The sequence below is a fragment of the Entelurus aequoreus genome, linkage group LG09 (assembly GCF_033978785.1).
Source record: "Entelurus aequoreus isolate RoL-2023_Sb linkage group LG09, RoL_Eaeq_v1.1, whole genome shotgun sequence".
Lineage (NCBI taxonomy): Eukaryota > Metazoa > Chordata > Actinopteri > Syngnathiformes > Syngnathidae > Entelurus > Entelurus aequoreus.
In genome coordinates, this window is record NC_084739.1 from 36,614,495 (window position 1) to 36,634,046 (window position 19,552).

General features: G+C 43.1%; 1 protein-coding gene across 3 annotated transcripts in view; it reads right to left on the reverse strand.

Annotated features, from left to right (window-relative positions):
• The window catches only part of LOC133657391 (poly(rC)-binding protein 3-like), a 43,000-nt gene extending 24,329 nt beyond the window's left edge, over window positions 1-18,671 (reverse strand). For 2 of the 3 annotated variants that reach the window (XM_062058676.1, XM_062058677.1), the window contains exons 1-8: window positions 18,165-18,671; window positions 15,181-15,209; window positions 3,751-3,861; window positions 3,607-3,630; window positions 3,475-3,507; window positions 3,283-3,399; window positions 3,066-3,197; window positions 903-1,031 (exon numbers count right to left, since the gene is read on the reverse strand). In XM_062058676.1, coding sequence (XP_061914660.1) covers window positions 903-1,031; window positions 3,066-3,197; window positions 3,283-3,399; window positions 3,475-3,507; window positions 3,607-3,630; window positions 3,751-3,828 — 513 coding nt within the window. In that variant the 5' untranslated portion in view covers window positions 3,829-3,861; window positions 15,181-15,209; window positions 18,165-18,671. The remainder of the gene's footprint in view (window positions 1-902; window positions 1,032-3,065; window positions 3,198-3,282; window positions 3,400-3,474; window positions 3,508-3,606; window positions 3,631-3,750; window positions 3,862-15,180; window positions 15,210-18,164) is intronic. The other variant, XM_062058675.1, reaches the window with a different exon arrangement.
• Between the last annotated feature and the right edge of the window lie 881 nt (window positions 18,672-19,552).

The window sequence follows — 19,552 nt, forward strand, 5'->3', positions numbered from 1 at the left end:
GAAAGCCTGCCATTTCCTTTAACTTGGACACACACATCTATACCTTTGGCCATTAAAAAACAGTAATTTCCAGGAGTTATCTCACATTCTGTGTAACCTGTGATTTACTAATGTTTTCTAATGTTGTAAAAATGTGTACAATAACTATTACATTTCAACATTTCTGTCAACAAAGATTTGCTTCAGCCTGCGACGCATAGTAATGTTGATAGTAGGCTAATATAACTAATATAGACACTTACGTCATGTGTTGCCTTCATTATAAGACTTAGATACGGCTTTTAATTTTTTGCGGCTCCAGACAGATTTGTTTTTTGCATTTTTGGTCTAATATGGCTCTTTCAACGTTTTGGGTTGCTGACCTCTGACCTAAACTGATATGACAAGTGATAATTTGGTCAGCGCAGAGTTACATTAAGGCTGTCCGCAATGGTATTATACCGACAGCGTTTCACATCAATTTCATTCAGGGGAAACCAATGTGAGTTAAGTAATTTAATGTAAACGTTATGTTGACAGCACTTTACCGATCGGATGATGTTTAAAGTAAAAGTGTACTTCATTGTGTTATGTTGTCTGGAGTAGTAGCAGGCCGTGCATGAATAAAGATCGTATATTGAGAGAGGATGATTTACCACATGGTTATTTACAGCGCACATGATGTCCTACATTTGCAGTAAGTTATCATTTTCTTTTTGTCACTTGAAAAAATACTGAGGACATGACCTCTGTGTCCTCATTGGTGGTTACGGCCATGTCAACAATATGTATCATAGAAATATCAATAACAGAAAATGAAAACACACACCAGTGTTGCTGTAGGTCAACCTTTGGTGCAGCTACACTACTGAATACTCGAAAAGAAAATGGTTGATCATAAAGAGCTGTTTGACCGTGCTTACCTCCAGCATGATGGAGCAGATGTGTCGTACACACTGAGTGATGGCCTGCGGCGTGCCAGAGATTGTGACAGCCCTCTCCGTAGAGTCCGGCAGCATGTCTCCTGCCACCTGAACCTGCGCGCCTGTCGTCTTAACATAACCAGACAACAGAGCAAAAAGGCTATTTATTTCCAGAAAGTGCACTCCAACATCAAAAATTGAAATGCATTTTCAAGCACCTACAGATTTACCCTGATCAGATTTGGACATGCAAAGAGAAGCTGCCAGCCAAAATAAAATGTGTGCACCAGTGGCGATTGCTCTAAGACTTCAAGGGAAGCTCAGCTTCCCTTACAATGTTAAAAAATAAGTGATTAAATATATAGTTGTGTGTGTACATGTTATTGATTTAATATGTGCTACAACACGCTCTTTTGTTCGGAATCAGCTTCTTATCACCATACTTGCCAACCCTCCCGATTTTCCCATGAGACTCCCGAATTTTGGTGCCCCTCCCGAAAATCTCCCGGGGCAACCATTCTCCCGAATTTCTCCTGATTTCCACCCGGACAACAATATTGGGGGTGTGCCTTAAAAGCACTGTCTTTAGCGTCCTCTACAACGTGTTGTCACGTCCGCTTTTCCTTCATACAAACAGCGTGTCGACCCAGTCACATAATATATGCGACTTTTACACACACACACATTAGTAAATGCAAGGCATACTTGATCAACAGCCATACAGGTCACACTGAGGGTGACCGTATAAACAACGTTAACACTGTTATAAATATGCTCCACACCGTGAACCCACACCAAACAAGAATGACAAACAAATTTCGGGAGAACATAAGCACCGTAACACAACATAAACACAACGGAACAAATACTCAGAACACCTTGCAGCCCTAACTCTTCCAGGACGCTACAATGTACACCCCCGCTACCACCAAACCCCAAATTCGGAGGTCTCAAGGTTGGCAAGAAGTTTATCACTGGTAATGACGCGGCTTTCCTCTCTCTCATTCCCGCAGTTTCACGGTGCTTTAAACTCTGTAGACGCTGGCCGTCCACAAAAGAAGCGAAATGAGTCATTGCATAAATGCTGGGCTTTGTCCCGCCCATCAGACGCTGAGTCTACGGGGCATAGAGCTTTTATTTCTGGTGTTTTTTTGTGTTTAGAGACTGACTTCTTTCACTCTGCAGTTTCTGTCCTTACCGAGCAGCGGGTGCTGCTGAGTCCCTCCACCGTCTTAAAGCACTCACAGGCGGACACACGTCGCACTAGCCTCGCGCCAAGCTGCACTTAATGGCAGATAATTTGAATTTTTTTTTTTGTTTTTTTTATTGAACAACAGACACACATTTATAATGCACACAGCTGTACAAACTATTGTCATTAGTGGCAACGAATGGAGCTACATCTGCAGGTGTAGAGAGGAGCTTCTCCCGTTTAAAGCGGCTCAATCCAAAAACATGCACCTGGGGATAGGTTGATTGGCAACACTGAATTGGCCCTAGTGTGTGAATGTGAGTGTGAATGTTGTCTGTCTATCTGTGTTGGCCCTGCGATGAGGTGGCGACTTGTCCAGGGTGTACCCCGAATGCAGCTGAGATAGGCTCCAGCACCCCCCGCGACCCCGAAAGGGACAAGCGGTAGAAAATGGATGGATGGAAGTTTTACACCCGCAACACCATGGGCCAAGGCCGTTTAAGCAGCCTAGCTCTGCTGGCCATGGAGAGGACACTTGTCAAATCCCTGGAAAAGACGCCTCCTTGGTACGACAGGGTCACAGATCACTTTCTTTAAAAGGAACGGAAGGTAGAATGTACGTATGAGTAAACCAACACATTTTATGATGTAGGACGAAATTGAGCTTCCCCTCCTTGAGAGACCAGCATGAGAGACCACCAATATTGGAATAGATGCATATAAATAATCTCCAGTCAGAATAAGTATTCAGTCTCAATACAAGCTCAGTACATTGCGGATTTTCATGTGCAGCTCCCGATGAAATTCTACAAAATCTATGGAAGGGGAAAAAACATAGAGGCTTGACTCAAGTGTTTGCTATTTGAGTACACTTGATGCCAGAACATCGGGTAGGAGGTTGTCTGTTTTCATTTGCATGCAGAAAAAACGACTTCTTTATAGAAAACTGCAAAAATGCAAGACCCCCCTACCTCTCGGATCTCTTTGATCTTTGAGCCTCCTTTTCCAATCAGCGATCCACACTGGCTCCCAGGGAAAACTAGGCGGAGTGTCACAGGTGGCTTGCTTGTCACGTTGCTGTTTGTCATCGCTGCTGTGGTATCCTGAGGGGAGAAATGCCAGCCGAAAATATTGTTAATATTACCACGAACCGCAGGATGAGAATGTAAAGATGTCAGCATTATTGACCTCCTCAAACTTTTGTGCAATCATGGAGAAAGCTTTGAAGATGCCCTCTGTTGGTCCTGTGATGGTGACTATCCTCTCTGGAGATGATCCTTCTGATATGTTGATACGAGCGCCACTCTGAGGACGACATATCCGAAATTACCTCCACACTTATAAGATCATACCAAGTTACATGGGTTTAGATTTTCTTACCTCCTCTCTCATTTTCTTCACTGTTTCCCCTTTCTGGAAGCAAACAGAAATTCAAATGAAGTCTTTGATTACTTTTATCTCAAGAGAAAACCCACCAACTAGGTACAATGATTAATTTTAAAATGAACCTACCTTTCCAATTATGCTGCCAACTTCCTGTAATGAAAACAAATCCTATTAACAGCAATAACAAACTACAGACAAAATAGCTATTTTGAAAACATGAACCACAATAATACAGTCAATTATTTAAACTATTCAACATTGGTCAATTACCTTTCCGTGCATCAACAGCCTTAGCGTCAGCGTAACATTCAGGCTCCCATCTAAGGCCATGTCTTCCCTCTCTGACATAGTCTGTGTTTTTGCCACTTTTATGCAAATACTCTGCAAATGAAATGAAAAGATCTATTTTAAGCACTTAAGTGACATTTGCTACAAAATTAGCTTTTTAAAAAAGATAAATAGAGGAGAGTGGCGTTTTTTTCAGTGCTATCCATCCAGTGGCAGTTTTAGCTATGGAACATATGGGCAGCATTCTAGAGGGGGCGCCACAAAAATGAGGGGGGAAATATGTACAATTCGGGCTGTCAAATTTAACACGTTAACTCATTTGATTATTCACAAAACATTGTATAAGCGCAGATTAATCGCGCAATTTTCTTTTGAGTGCACATGCTCCTTTAGCGGGTGGTTACCTGAAATACGATCACAGATCAGATCAGTTCTTACATCAGTGCAATGGTGAGTGAGGAGACTACGACTTAAAAATAAACCCAGATGGGACTTTAGATAAAACTGTTAACAAGTTTTGAGCGAATACTTTAAATCTAGTGTATTCAAGTAAAACATTAAAAAAAATAATCATTTATGACATTCTGATAACTGTGATGAGGTGGTGACTTGTCCAGGGTGTACCCCGCCTACCGCCCGAATGTAGCTGAGATAGGCTCCAGCGACACCAAAAGGGACAAGCGGTACAAAAATGGATGGATGGATGGACATTCTGATAATAAAATTGCAATAATTTTTAAGTTAATTAAAAGTATTGAAGTGAGTGATAACCTTTGATTAATCATGATTAATCCAAATTCAAAAGTGTGATTAATCTGATTTAGAAAAATTATCATTTGATGCTAACTTTCACAGCCAAAATGAATATAAGGGCTGTCAAAGTTAGCGTGTTTACACATGCGAGTAATCACAAAACATTATAATGGAGGTTATTTTTTGCCTTTATTACAAAAGATTTTTTGGACCCTGAATTTATGTAACTGAAATTGTTGCGTTTGAATTTTGGTAACTGAATTTTTTTACATTAAATTATGCTGACCATTTCATTAAATGCAATTTGTAAGAAGAATCTGTGTGTTTAAAAATCCAGTTTAAATACAGAGTTTAAAAGTCAGTGTGTAAAAATGCATCTATCCATCCATTTTTTACCGCTTGTCCCTTTCAGGGTCGTGGGGGGGCTGGAGCCTATACCAGCTGCACTCGGGTGAAAGGCAGGGTAAACCCTGGACAAGTCGCCACTTCATTGCAGGGCCAACACAGATAGACAGACAAGCTTCCACATTCACATTCACACACTAAAATCCAGTGTAAAATAATGTTGTGTAAAAAAAAAATTAAGTGAATAAAAATTCAGCCTAAAAAATTAAATTAGTGGAGAAATATTTGTTACCTCAAAACTGAAAACTCACTTCAGGTAAACCAAGACTGTAGCAATCAATGTTGTCTCAGAACCAGCCAATGAGGTGTCAAGTTTGAAGTCATGTGATCTTGCAAAGCCGCAAAAAAGCAGTTTATGCAGCACTACACACTATACCAGACCTTGGCATAATACAACATAATTAAGATTTTGATACGGTGCACTGGCTGTTTCCAAACTATAGAACTGATTCCAATGGTTAGAATCTACACCTTTGAGTGACATACAGGTTACTAGGCAGCAGCTTCATGCGCAAAGCCGATTTGTACAACAAAGTTCCGCAAAAATTTGATATTTTATCAAATATGTAGATGTTTTTTATCCTTTGCCTTTATGTTTCGCCGAGTTTGTTGGATCATTGTTGTTCTTTCTCAATTATAAAAGAGGTGGTCTGGGAAGTAGAGGAGCAATGTTCATATATTCTCAATATTCAGTGTTTTTTTTGTTTATATTTAATATTGAAAGTTTCACATTCTGTATTTTCATGTACATTCCAAGTGTCTTATTCATTTAAAAAAAACAAAATTTTCAATCCATATCTTAAGTTGGTCTGTTGTACCGTTCATAGTATCTTATTTTAGTGTCTTCAAATTGGCCCGTGAGACGGCACGAGTCCAATAACAAATAGCAATTTGTCAATTTGAGTGTCTTCATATTTATACAATATACAGATTGCCAGCTGTCTGATAGCTGCCAGTTTGTCAGCATCTGGCAGCCAACCCAAGTAACTCAAGTCAGTGGTCATTAATTAAACATATATGTAAAGCTTATACAACCCGATACAAACAACATTCCTTAGTCATGGTGCAAAAAATATATAATTCAACCAGCAGACTTTTGGCTGTCTGATTGCTGCCGATTTGTCAGCATCTATCAGCCAACGTAAGTAACTCAAGTCAGTGGTCATTAATTAAAGATACATGTACAACTGTGTACAGCAATTACTTGTACAACCCAATCCAAACAACCTTCCCTAGTCATGGTGCAGAAAAAAAATTCAACCAGCACAAAAATTCAACAAACATGGTTACACATCCTGCTCATTGAACTTTCTGGATATTATACAAAGCGACCAATCAGCAGAACAAAATCAAAACTTCACCCATCTAAATCCATTTCAAAGGATGTTGGGAAAAATGCAAAACTGTCACACCTGGGTGAAGTCTTGTCTGGGTTTTGTCTGGTTTCATGTCGTCTTGTCATTTCCTGTTTTATTTTGAAAGGTTAACTCTCCCTCTCGTTTCAGGTCACTTGCCCTTCCTCCTGTTTCACTGGTCCGTCTCTCCTGATTGCCTGATTGTGTCCACCTGTGTCATCCACCCTCATGTGTATAAATGGCTCGTCTTCCTTCTGTCCTGTGCCCGCGTGTTATCGTATGTTTTGTGCGAACCTCCAGCGGTCCATGTTCACAGTCATTGCCACGTTCTTTGTACCCTTTTTGTCAGGTAAGATTAGTTGTTTAGAATTGCCTCCCTTGGAGCGCCTTTTGTTGTTTTTGCATATTGTTCTCTTTGCAACCTTTTCCCTCCGCAGCTGGAGCGTTTTGAGTTCATTGAGATTTTGTTAGTTTAGAGATTAGGTAAGCTCGGCTTTTGGTAGCCTGTTAAGTTTCTTCCCTTTTTGACCCTTTCCCTTGTTTATAATAAATATTTGTTGTCAAACTCCTGCATCTGTGTCCAGAGTCCTGTTCCGGTCTTGACAGTACACTCTGGCCAGTATGGACACAGCAGGAGCGAAGCAGTTGGCTGCGGCACTCCAAGCACAGGAACCCCGCCTCTCCGCTCATGAGGAGCAGGTGGCAGTCTTGGGCCAGGGAATTCAGGGGCTCGCTCGAACCCAGGAGAATTTCAGGACCGCTGTTACCACTCAGGTGGGCCAACTTGCGGAACAGGTGCAACTTTTGATCACCCAGATGACCAGACCTGGTCCCGCACCCCCTGAACCCAAGCCGCAGCCAGCCCCCAAGACTCAGGTACTCCCCACTTTTCATACTGAAATGGGAGCCCAATTGGCCCCTCCTGAACGCTTTGCGGGGGAACCCGGACAATGTAAAGAATTCATAATAAACTGTGAGATGCACTTTGAGCTCTCGCCCCACGCATTTCCCACCGAGCGTGCTAAGGTATCCTTCATGATCTCCTATCTGGCTGGGAGAGCAAGGAAGTGGGCCATGGCCGAGTGGGCCAGGGACTCACACATATGCGGCTCACTCAGAGACTTCTCACAAACTCTACAAAAGACTTTTGATCCTGTCTCTTCCGAGCGCGAAAGGGCTAGAGAGCTCAGCGGGATTCGTCAGGGGAGCGAATCAGCCTCCGATTACGCCATTCGTTTTCGGACCCTGGCTGCAGAAAGCGGATGGAACTCGACAGCACTCCATGACGTCTTCCTCAAGGGGCTGTCCGGCCCTGTTCTGGAGAGACTGCTACCCATAGATCTACCCACGAACCTGGACGACCTCATCGCGCTTGCCATCCGGACAGACGAACGACTACGGGAGTTCAAGTTTCTCCAAGGAGGCCGTCTGATGGATCCAGATCACCAGCTGCAGTTTTCCCTCACCGCCAGTCATGCACCAGATCCTCAACCAACAGGACGGCTTCCCTATTCCCTGCCTGAGAGCGGAGAGGAGCCCATGCAATTGGGCCGGGCACGACTCCCTCTGGTAGAGCGCCAACGTCGCCTCAAGGAGGGGTGATGTTTCTATTGCGGAGAGGTGGGGCATCTCGTGGCCGCCTGCCCTTCCAAGACAAACCAGATGGGGAAACAGCATCCTGCTTCAAGTGCTACTGTGCGTACCTTGACACCCATTAAGGTAACCAATGACTCTATAAGTATGGTATTGGATGTTTTAATTGACTCTGGGGCTGATGAGAGCTTAATGGACTGGGGGTTAGCCAAAAGATTGGGAGTGAGAACTAGGGTTATCACACCACCCATTAGAGCCAGCGCACTTAACGGTAGCGCCTTATTCACTATTACCCATATCACAGAACCTGTAGCCATAGACATAGATAATCACCACGAACTATTGAATTTGTTTTTGTTCCACTCACCTGCTCGCACCCTGGTACTGGGACTTCCGTGGCTCATTCACCACAACCCCCACATAGACTGGCCAACAGGCATGATCAGGGACTGGGGAAGTGACTGTGTTGGGAAGTGTATAGGGATTAGAGCTCCAGCTAAGACAGCCACAAATATTAACTATTTCTGCTCATCTTGCCACAGAACCCGGATTTGACGTCCATACCTCCCTGCTACCACCACCTGAGGGGAGTATTTAATAAGGCTAAAGCTACATCGCTTCCACCATACCGTCCTTACGATTGTGCAATAGACCTCATTCCCGGAGCTACCATTCCCAAAGGACGCCTGTATTCGGTCTCAGGTCCAGAGAGACACGCTATGAAAGATTACATAGAATCATCACTTAAGGCGGGACTCCTCCGTCCTTCATCATCACCTGCTGGAGCAGGGTTCTTCTTCGTAGACAAGAAAGACGGGACCCTGCGACCATGCATAGACTATAGTCCTCTCAACGCCATAATAATAAAAAATCGGTACCCTCCATTAATGTCATCAGTGTTTGATCAGCTCCGGCAGGACAAAGTTTTTACCAAGCTTGACCTACGCAATGCGTATCACCTCATTCGCATTAGGGAGGGTGATGAGTGGAAGACCGGTTTTAACACCCCTAGTGGCCATTATGAATATTTAGTAATGCCTTTTGGTCTCACTAATGCCCCTGCTGTATTTCAGGCCATGATTAATGATGTGCTCAGAGACTTTTTGGACAATTTTGTTTTCGTCTATCTTGATGACATACTAATTTATTCTGATAATCTGGATATTCACAGGCACCATGTCAGCCAGGTTTTGCAACGGCTCCTTGAAAACCACTTGTATGTAAAAGCTGAGAAATGCAAATTCCATGCTGACACCATCTCCTTCCTGGGCTTCATTGTAGCCCCTGGAAGAGTCCAAATGGATCCGGCTAAAGTTAGCGCGGTTGCCAAGTGGCCAACACCTGATAGTCGTAAGAAGTTTCAGCCATTCCTCGGTTTTGCGAACTTCTACAGACGGTTTATCAGAGGCTTTAGCGCAATAGCTTCCCCTCTCCATGCTCTGACCTCTCCACAGGTGCGCTTCTACTGGTCTCCAGAGGCAGAGGGGGCATTCCAGAATCTCAAGCGCCGCTTTACGACTGCACCCATCCTCACGCTGCCAGATCCACATCGCCAATTTGTGGTTGAGGTGGATGCGTCGAATGAGGGAGTTGGGGCGGTTCTATCCCAAAGATTGGAGGCAGATGGGAAGATCCACCCCTGCGCATTTCTGTCTCGCCGGCTCAGCCCTGCAGAACGTAACTACGATGTTGGCAACAGGGAACTGCTGGCGGTTAAGGTAGCGCTGGAAGAGTGGCAACATTGGTTAGAGGGGGCACAGCATCCTTTCATAGTTTGGACAGACCACAAGAACCTTGAATACATCAAACAGGCCAAGAGACTGAATTCACGCCAGGCCCGGTGGGCATTGTTTTTCAACCGTTTTAATTTCACATTGTCTTGCAGGCCGGGGTCCCGCAATGTCAAGTCAGACGCCTTGTCCCGCCTCTACGACCCCGAGCCTGTTGCCAAGGTACCAGAGCCCATCCTTCCACTGAACTGTGTGGTTGGAGCGGTCACTTGGCAGATAGAACAAGAAGTAAGACACGCCAATGGTGAGAACCCTCCACCTAGTGGGTGCCCAGAGAATCGCTTGTTTGTCCCGGTCAATCTGCGCCCACAGGTGATCCATTGGGCTCACACCTTGCTGCTTACTTGCCATCCGGGGTTCCGGAGAACTATGTTTATGATCTCACAGCGGTTCTGGTGGCCATCCATGGAGGCGGGGGTCCGGGAGTACATCGAGGCGTGTCCGGTCTGCGCTCGCAATAAAACATCCTCCGGGCCACGTGTTGGACTGCTACAGCCTCTGCCCATTCCCTCCAGACCGTGGTCTAACATCTCTATGGACTTCGTCACGGGCCTCCCGGTCTCAAGAGGTAACACCACGGTGCTCACCATGGTCGACCGATTCTCTAAGATGACACATTTTATTGCCTTGCCAAAGTTGCCCACAGCCAAAGAGACTGCTCAGATACTCATGCAGCATGTTTTTAGAATTCATGGATTTCCCACAGACATTGTATCGGACCAGGGGCCCCAATTCATCTCCCGGTTCTGGAGGGAGTTATGCAAACTCATTGGAGCTACAGCCAGCCTGACATCAGGATACCACCCGGAGGCAAACGGCCAGACAGAGCGCCTCAACCAACAATTGGAAACCGGCCTCTGATGCCTCGTGTCCCAGAACCCAACAACGTGGAGTTCCCACCTGGTCTGGGTGGAATACGCCCATAACTCCTTGCCCACCTCGGCCACTGGCTTTTCTCCTTTCAAGTGTGTCTACGGCTACCAACCACCACTGTTCCCGGACTCAGAGCCAGAGGTTTCCGTTCCCTCCGCTCACGCCCTGGTGCGCCGATGCCGTCGCATATGGCTTGCGGCCCGACAAGTGCTCACTCGTCAAGGTGATCGGGTCAAGAAAGCAGCCGACCGGAAGCGCCGCCCAGCACCCGATTACCAGCCAGGACAGCGAGTATGGCTAGCTGCCAAAGACCTGCTCCTCAAGGTGCCATCCAAAAAGTTGGCGCCCAGATTCGTCGGCCCCTTCCCCATCGCCAAGGTCATCGGTCCAGCAGCAGTATGCCTACGCCTACCCAGGTCGCTCCGCGGACACCCTACTTTCCATGTCAGCCAAGTCAAGCCGGCCAAACCCCCCCCCCCCCCCCCCCCCCCGCCACTGGAAGCGGCAGATGGAGGACTTCTGTACCGGGTCAAGAAACTCTTAGCGGTACGCAACAGAGGTCGGGGTAGACAGTTTTTGGTGGATTGGGAGGGGTACGGTCCTGAAGAGAGACAGTGGATTCCCCAACGGAACATTGATGACCCCTCCCTCATCCGGGACTTCTATAGACTCCACCCTGAGGTCCCTGGGCCGTCAGGAGTCGGCCCTAGAAGAGGGGGTTCTGTCACACCTGGGTGAAGTCTTGTCTGGGTTTTGTCTGGTTTCATGTTGTCTTGTCATTTCCTGTTATTTTGAAAGGTTAACTCTCCCTCTCATTTCAGGTCACTTGCCCCTCCTCCTGTTTCACTGGTCAGTCTCTCCTGATTGCCTGATTGTGTCCACCTGTGTCATCCACCCTCATGTGTATAAATGGCTCGTCTTACTTCTGTCCTGTGCCAGAGTGTTATCGTATGTTTTGTGCGAACCTCCAGCGGTCCATGTTCACAGTCATTGCCACGTTCTTTGTACCCTTTTTGTCAGGTAAGATTAGTTGTTTAGAATTGCCTCCCTTGGAGCGCCTTTTGTTGTTTTTGCATATTGTTCTTTTTGCAACCTTTTTCCCTCCGCAGCTGGAGCGTTTTGAGTTCATTGAGATTTTGTTAGTTTAGAGATTAGGTAAGCTCGGCTTTTGGTAGCCTGTTAAGTTTCTTCCCTTTTTGACCCTTTCCCTTGTGTATAATTATTTGTTGTCAAACTCCTGCATCTGTGTCCAGAGTCCTGTTCCGGTCTTGACAAAAACACTCTCTCCACACTTATCTATGTTCTGCGCATTGTTATCTGTTTATTTCTGATTGATTAAAAAACTTTAAGGAGGTCGTCACGGAAGTAAACAAGATAGGGGTCGAATTTTCACATATTCCTAATAACCAATTATAATAATTAATTATAGTATATCTATTATATGATTATAATATGTAATCATATGTGTATATATATATATACAGTATACATATATCCATTTTCTACTGCTTGTCCCTATATATATATATACATAGTTATTTTGCATGCAGTGTGCTTTTTTAAGCCCAGTCAAAAGGTTTGGACACCCTGGTTTAAAGTGTTCATGAAAAGGTAGCTAAGCACATACAGCAGATTACAAGGCCTCTGTAGCAAGACCTGTGTCACATGACTGCAAACTTGACACCTCATTGGCAGGTTCTTAGACAAGATCGATTGCTTCACTCTTAATTTACGGGAAGTAAGTCTTGAGTTTCAAGGCAAGGGATAGGCTCCAGCGACACTACCCTCCACCCCCACCCACTAAAAACTAATTTCATAAAATTCAAATGCAAAAAATGCAGTTACATAAATTCAGTATCAAAAAAAAACTTTCGTAGTAAAGAAATGTTAATCTCCACAAATTATCACATTAATCATATACATACACAGATTAATCGCACAATTTGTTTTAAGTGCACATGCTCCTTTACCTTAAGTGAGCGGACACCGCTTGGTGTGCTCACCAGCAAATTTCACTTCCAAATACACACGGATGTTACTTTAGATACAATCGTTAACAAGTTTTGAACACATATAAATGTCAATCAAGTGTAGTGCATTTGAGAAAAACATTTTTTAAATGTTTGTTAAAATATTGCGATCTTTTTTAAAGTTAATTTAAATTATTCACGCAAGTGATTTAATGTGATTAATCAAAATGCAAAAGTGTGATTAACCTGATTAAAAAACGGAATCATTTGACAGCACTCTTATTAATGTGTGGTCAACTCTCTATTGTTCATCAGGTCAGTATATGTTTCATTTTCCTATAATCTTTGTCCTCATTATAGGGTCACAGGTCAGCTGGAGCCTATACCAGCTGACTTCAGACCAGAGGCAAGATACAACATACACCCTGAACTGGTCAATAGTCAATCGTAGGGCACTTATAGAAAAACAACCGTTCACTCATATTCACACCTACTGTATGGACAATTTGAGTCTTCAAATATCTTACAGCGCATGCTTTTGGAATGTGGGCGTGAGCACCCTGAGAAAAGTCACGTTACAGTTCTTTCCAATTGCTTACACACTAAATTTGACATTTTCATAGAGTCAACAAAAGTTTACACACAGTAAACAAAACCACTGTGCAGATTTGCGTAATATTAGGCATAGACTCTGCTTCACATTTTTTGCGAAATATTACACACTATGCTTTACACACACCTTCCCATCTTGCACACAGATAACGATTGTGATACACACATCTTTACACCTTACATAAAGATAAGGATTGTGAAGTTACTTCCTGATCAATCCAAAGGGCTGGCTTGCCAACGACCACACAATTAAACACATTGGATAATCACATCCACCGGGTGAAAGACACACAGGTGATAAATTGAAAATACAGCTTTCAAGTGGATGCAACAGCTATACAGTTTTTTTCATTTGTAATTTTTATCTCCAGATTTTTTTTCAAACCTTTTTATTTGTCTCAGATTTTAATTTTTACTGCATATCATTGTTGACTACTGTGATATGTTACTTTACCTGACTGTGGTAAAAATAAATATTTTCATCATTGTTGAGCAGTTCTTGAAAAGATTACAGGATATTTTACTTTCTCTTTAGGTCCTTACGTATGGGCCCACTTCAAAGTAAACAATGACGATTGCTATGGATTTGCCCATATATTTTGTCAAGTTACAGTAATCATTCATCACATATGCTAAAAAGGTCGGGCAAAAAGCCCCAAACATGTGATTTCTTATAGTGAAATATGGGTTTTTACAAATGTGTTTTGTATTTATCACTGTTCTGCGTAACTCACTCCATTAGTGTCTTGTCATTTGAAGTCTGTGTGAGTGATATGACAATAAAACTGCATTTTTACAAATGCTTGCTTTATTTTGATGAATGGGCATATGTTTGGACCGAAGTGTGTCCTTTTGCAAATATTCTAGGAATTAAGAAAATTGAATGTTGTGTTTGGAAAAGTGTCTAAATACTTTTGAAAGAAAAAAAAACACAGTTAGTAAAATTGTGTGTAAGTAAATGGAAAAAACTTTAATATGGGGAGAACATTTAAACTCCACACAAGGATGCCTAATCAAGATTCAAAGCCGACTTGCTAACCACCATCATACCCTTGTTTACATTGCAATGGTTTTTAATGTTCCTCTAATTGCCCACTTATTGCAGTCCAGGGACCGCTGCCTGTAAGATATCAGTAATATACAATTTCCTGTTTGCCACTGTGTCTGCCTGGGGAAGGTGTTCAGACAATAGTGCTTAAAAGTGTAATATAAGGCTGCGTCATCATTGTATCAATGTGAAAACGAAAAAAAGCAGATTTATATCAGCAGAGATGATATAGAGAGGACCTATCTGGGGACCGAGACTTGTGGACCAGTGTGGTTTTTACTCCTGATCCTGTGGTTGCGAGTGCGGCGGAGATAAACCTATCACGAGGTACAATCTTCACATGGGACTGGATGTTTGGTTAACACAAGACGTGTGACTTCCTTGGATATGATAAGACACAAAGGATGCTACTGTGAAGAGTAGAGAATCAAGTGATGTGTGTGATGGTCTCCAATGTACTGACACACAATCGCAGCTTGGTAGACACTGTGAATCCAATCTTTGTTGTCTTTGCAGAACAAATGAAGAATGTGCGGAGGCAGTCAATGTAGGAAGAGAGGCTTGTTTCTCGTCGAAAGAAGACATTTAAGTCTGGAGAGTTTACCTTTTGTTTGCCAGATGAGATTATATTATTTTTGATACTAAGACTGTTTCTGTAGGTAGTTCTTGGAGAGAGCAGACATCCCCAGAGTTCATGCTATAGTATCTAAAACCTGAATGACTTGGAACAAGGATGAAAATCCTCCTTGGTAGCAATCTAATGAAACTATTTTGTTCTTATTGGCAACAATTTTGCTGTTTAGCGTGAAGCCTCACCTACTTTACATCCTGCTGGCTTAAGCAAATGTACAGTAGAAAAAGGGGAGGGAGCAAGGTAACGTGCTATGGTGCATGCCTGTGAGCTGTTCCTTCTTAATCCAGTTGAATTTGATCCCAGCACGGGATTTTGTTTGCACAATTACATTTGTAATACATGACCGTTGACCCGCCTGCGGATCTGTTTGGATACTTACATAAAGCAATCAATTCCGCCATTCCAAACCTAAAAGAAAAACAAGAAAGAGAGCTCAAGCTTGGTATAATTAACATAATTAAATATTGCAAGTCATTGTGTCATAGTAGTCATTGCACACTACTACTACTTTTCTATTATGTTCTTATGTACAGTAGGTTTTATTAGACCAAGCCAAGAGTGCCCAAAATGCGGCCCGGGGGCCATTTGCAGCCCAAAGCTTGTTTCTTATTGGCCCGCGACACATTCTACAAACGAAATAAACACATCCTGAATTAGAACAATACTCAAAAAAAAAAAAGAAGAAAATTCTAAACTTGCCCAAAATGGCCAAACGATCTGTATGTCTTATGGTCATTGATTATTGTCTTGTAATGACAAACGTGCTAGATATGGGAGTTTTTTGAGTGTGTTGAAGCCCTCAAAAAGGTTTTAGTTGCCAGAATAAGAATATTTGTGAATAATAAGATTACTTTTAATAGCTCAAAGTGCTTAGATTAGATATTACACTAATTTGTTTTTTTTACCTACAATACAGAGTTCAGGCTGCCTCTACACTAAGGTTATAATAATAATAATAATAATGGATTAGATTTATATAGCGCTTTTCTAGACACTCAAAGCGCTTCACAGAGAAGTGAGAACCCATCATTCATTTTTACAACTCATTCATTCATCATTCATTCTCCGGTGTGAGCGGCACCGGGGGCAAGGGTGAAGTGTCCTGCCCAAGGACACAACGGCAGCGATTTTTGGATGGTAAGAGGCGGGGAGCGAACCTGCAACCCTCAGGTTTCTGGCAAGGCCGCTCTACCCACTACGCCAAGCCGCCCCTATACATGATATAACCCACCTAACCTTATCCCTGCCCACACACACAAAATGCCATCGTTTAAAACCCCCTCCGTCCGCCGGCGCAACACGACCTAGTACGCATGCGTGGAAAATGGCAGACGCGCATATATTACGTCATAGTCACCTCTGACCTGGAAGTGTATCCTTGCAGTCTGGTATGTGAAGTATTTCAATGTAGCCTATTGCCACATTTCTTTTAACAGTAACCATCAGCAGCTGTTAGACTCGCCCTATTGTAGTGAATCACACCTGAGCCATCATACATGAATCAAATCTTTAATGGACATGTGAAAGTAAACAATGTGATAAAGAACATTTTACAATAATCAATCTTGGGATCTAGATATCTGGTCAGCACACTCACACTTTTACCTTCACCTTCATTGTCTATTCTTGCAATCCTGCTGCCGCAACCACTTCATGACTTCACAGTAGTTTTGGGGTACAAAACTAGTCGTTGAGCAATCGCTCAACTGTATCGGACAATAACCGATACAGTCTGCTTTGCCAGTCCAAATGCATTCGTTGTTTTCCGTAATCTTCCCTCGTCGGCCAGGTAATACAAAGCACACGCTACCTTTTTATATCACATCCACGGGAGCCCGCATTCTCGTTGTCTCCACTTCGACAAATGGACAAAGTTTTTCGCTAAGTAGAATCACAGCTGACCTGGACATTCGAAAGTTCTCTTACCATTCCTCTGGCACAACACACTCGTTGAAAAACATATCCCACCAGGCTGCCGTTCTTCCAGGCCTTATCCAACACCGTAGCTCAACATTGCTATGTTGCCGTCTGAGCTGTGTTGTAACCGAAATAGCTGCATTGCCGGTTTCCTTCTCTTAAGTTATTCATGTGTGATTTCTACAAGCGCCTGTACATGTAGAAGAATGAGTAACACGGGCATGTCTGGATGATACGCCTCCATATTTCTAGTGGTTACCTCCGATTGGAAACTGATTGTTATGAAGCTGACTGTGGCGCGTTCTTTCTGACGTTACTTCCTCTCCGAACTCTGTTTATAAACGATCAATGAGTCCATTCAGAGCTAAGAGCCAGAAATAGACGGGGCACTTACCCGTGTAAAAAAAATATCCTAGGAGGGGAACCTTAAACGATGGGTTAGTGTGGCTGACACGGGGTTTAGGCTAAATAGTTATTTGTTTAAGTTATCCGGTTTAATGTAGACAGGGCCTTGATGTGGATGCTTTGTTCAGATCGTTTAGCATTAATTGACCTACCATGTATTACATCTAACGCAATGAATTTACTGACACAGCTACTGTATTTCCTCCTCTGTGTATCTTTATAATTTTACAGTGACTACATCAAATAAACAGCAACATCTCTTACTAATCCTATAGGCCAGGATTTGTTTAGTTAATGCTAAGACCCTTTTGACCTATTTCTGTCACCTCTAGCATGTCAGCTCCTACTCAAGACTTCCGAACAAAACATTGGCGCACAATGGTGGCCACGCACCACACATCATGATAGACACAATTAAAAACCCGACTATTAATCCCTTAAGGGAGGTCTACATTTTCCATTCACAAAATACTGTATGTAAAATGTGTAGTTAGGTTATTGAAATAGAAGTGTTTTAAAGCAAACTTGTTGACACAGAAACTAAGCTCAGTGTTGTTTATATTTTTTTCTTACAAAAAACATATGAAAATGTAAGCATTGTTCAAAATGGATTTGTCCAGTAACATAAAGATTACGCTGATTGCTCTTTGACACACAAAGCAATTGCTTAAAGCAACATTCACAACAGTTATGCATGCAGTTATATGAGGGATCATTTATATAACGAAAAACATGCATCTTCTACAGTGTTTTTGGTCTATTGAGTTGCACATTTTGTAAAGGATAGCGTTGTTGTGCCAAACGTAAATGTCCACTGAAGAGGACTCTGGCTTTCAGGAGGATTCTACAGTAGAATTCAGTCCATTTTCTTCTCTATCAAAAACAAATTTGGATCAACTCACTAATAGAAGCCATGAGTTAAAGATGCTCAGTTGCAAAGATGTTACATTACACGTTTGGAACACAGTGGACACCCCGTCCCGTGTAACTGTGTCCAGTAGAGGCCCGAGGCAGAAAGAAGAATATGAAATATATACTGACCTTAAATGCAAGCCCCTTCACTCGACTCTGCTTGATCTCTGCTAGCTCCTATCAGAATGTTTACTTCCTTTGTTGTCAGTTGTCCACAAAGTTGGACAGATGGCTCTCTGTGCCCTTAGACCGGCTGGAGCGGAGGCTGGCTTTGCTATTAGTCCCTCAGCTTACCCCAAGATAAGCCCCTACGCAGGGAAAGAGAACCCGCATCCTTGCCTAATTCTCCCTGTCCCTGCCACCAAAGAGGCGTTCCTCCACACAGAGATCCCCAAGCTGCAGAGGCCTGAGGGCAGGGCAAATAGAGTCTCTTCTGCTGGACACTGTCAAAAATATTATGTCCGCCACACCAAAGAAGTGGAACCCTTTGTAGAAAAACAACAACAACAAAAACAGAGATGTACAGAAGGTGTTACTGTGGGAGTAAATTTGCAGGGGTCAAAAAAAAAATCCTTGCATGAAATCGGTTTGTTGTACTAATTGAGGGATGCCAAGGACAATGTGGCGTTGGAGGCATTTAGTGATGTTAAGCACAACGTCCTTGTGGGGTGCCCCCCGCCCCCCGCCACCCCTTGCTCCACTGTGTCTTGCCCTCCCCCACGCCAAGCCCCTCTAACCCTGGAAATGAGGCCATAGTGGATACAATACAGCCCTTCTGCACAGAAAAATGTATTCAGCTGGAGCTTGAAAAATTGTGAGGGAAGTGAATCAGTGAAGCATAAGTGGCATATTTAATTACTATTCACTGTGTTGCACGGAAACAATGATGGCTGCTGTGCGCCTCATGGCCGTCTTTTAGACATCTGAGCAGTCATTGCTCAGTTGGACGTCCCAGCAGTGCTTCTGTGAATTAAATAGTTCAAGTCTGTCATGAGACGAAAAATATTATCATGGGTGTTTTTCCATGTTAAGTAACAGTTAAAGACATAAGGTCGATTAAAGTTCGTCCTCTAATTGTATAAAAAGTATATCCTTATTGTATCCTTTGAGGTGAGAAGACATTTCAATTCCACGTCGCTTTATGCGACTAATCCACCCACCCCCATCACCACCTCCTGTGATGATGGTTTTGTAAAGGCTGGGATTACATGTAATGAGATTACTGCAGGGATTACTTTAAACTTGTTGGTGTAACAAGTTCGAAACTACAGTACCACCCTAAATAAATGCTGACTCAAAGAAATTAACATCGACACTCATCAGGAGAGGCACAGCACCAAATTCTGGGCCCCTTTACAAAAGACACCTGAAGGGCCCCAAGCCTTAAAACCAATGTTGTCGCCCCATTCACACAGACTTGGTCTGAATATATGCACTAAAAAACGAATTGTTGCATGACTTCAATTAAAAACAGCTTTTTAAAACACATGTACAAACTTTAATTTTCTTTTTGACTT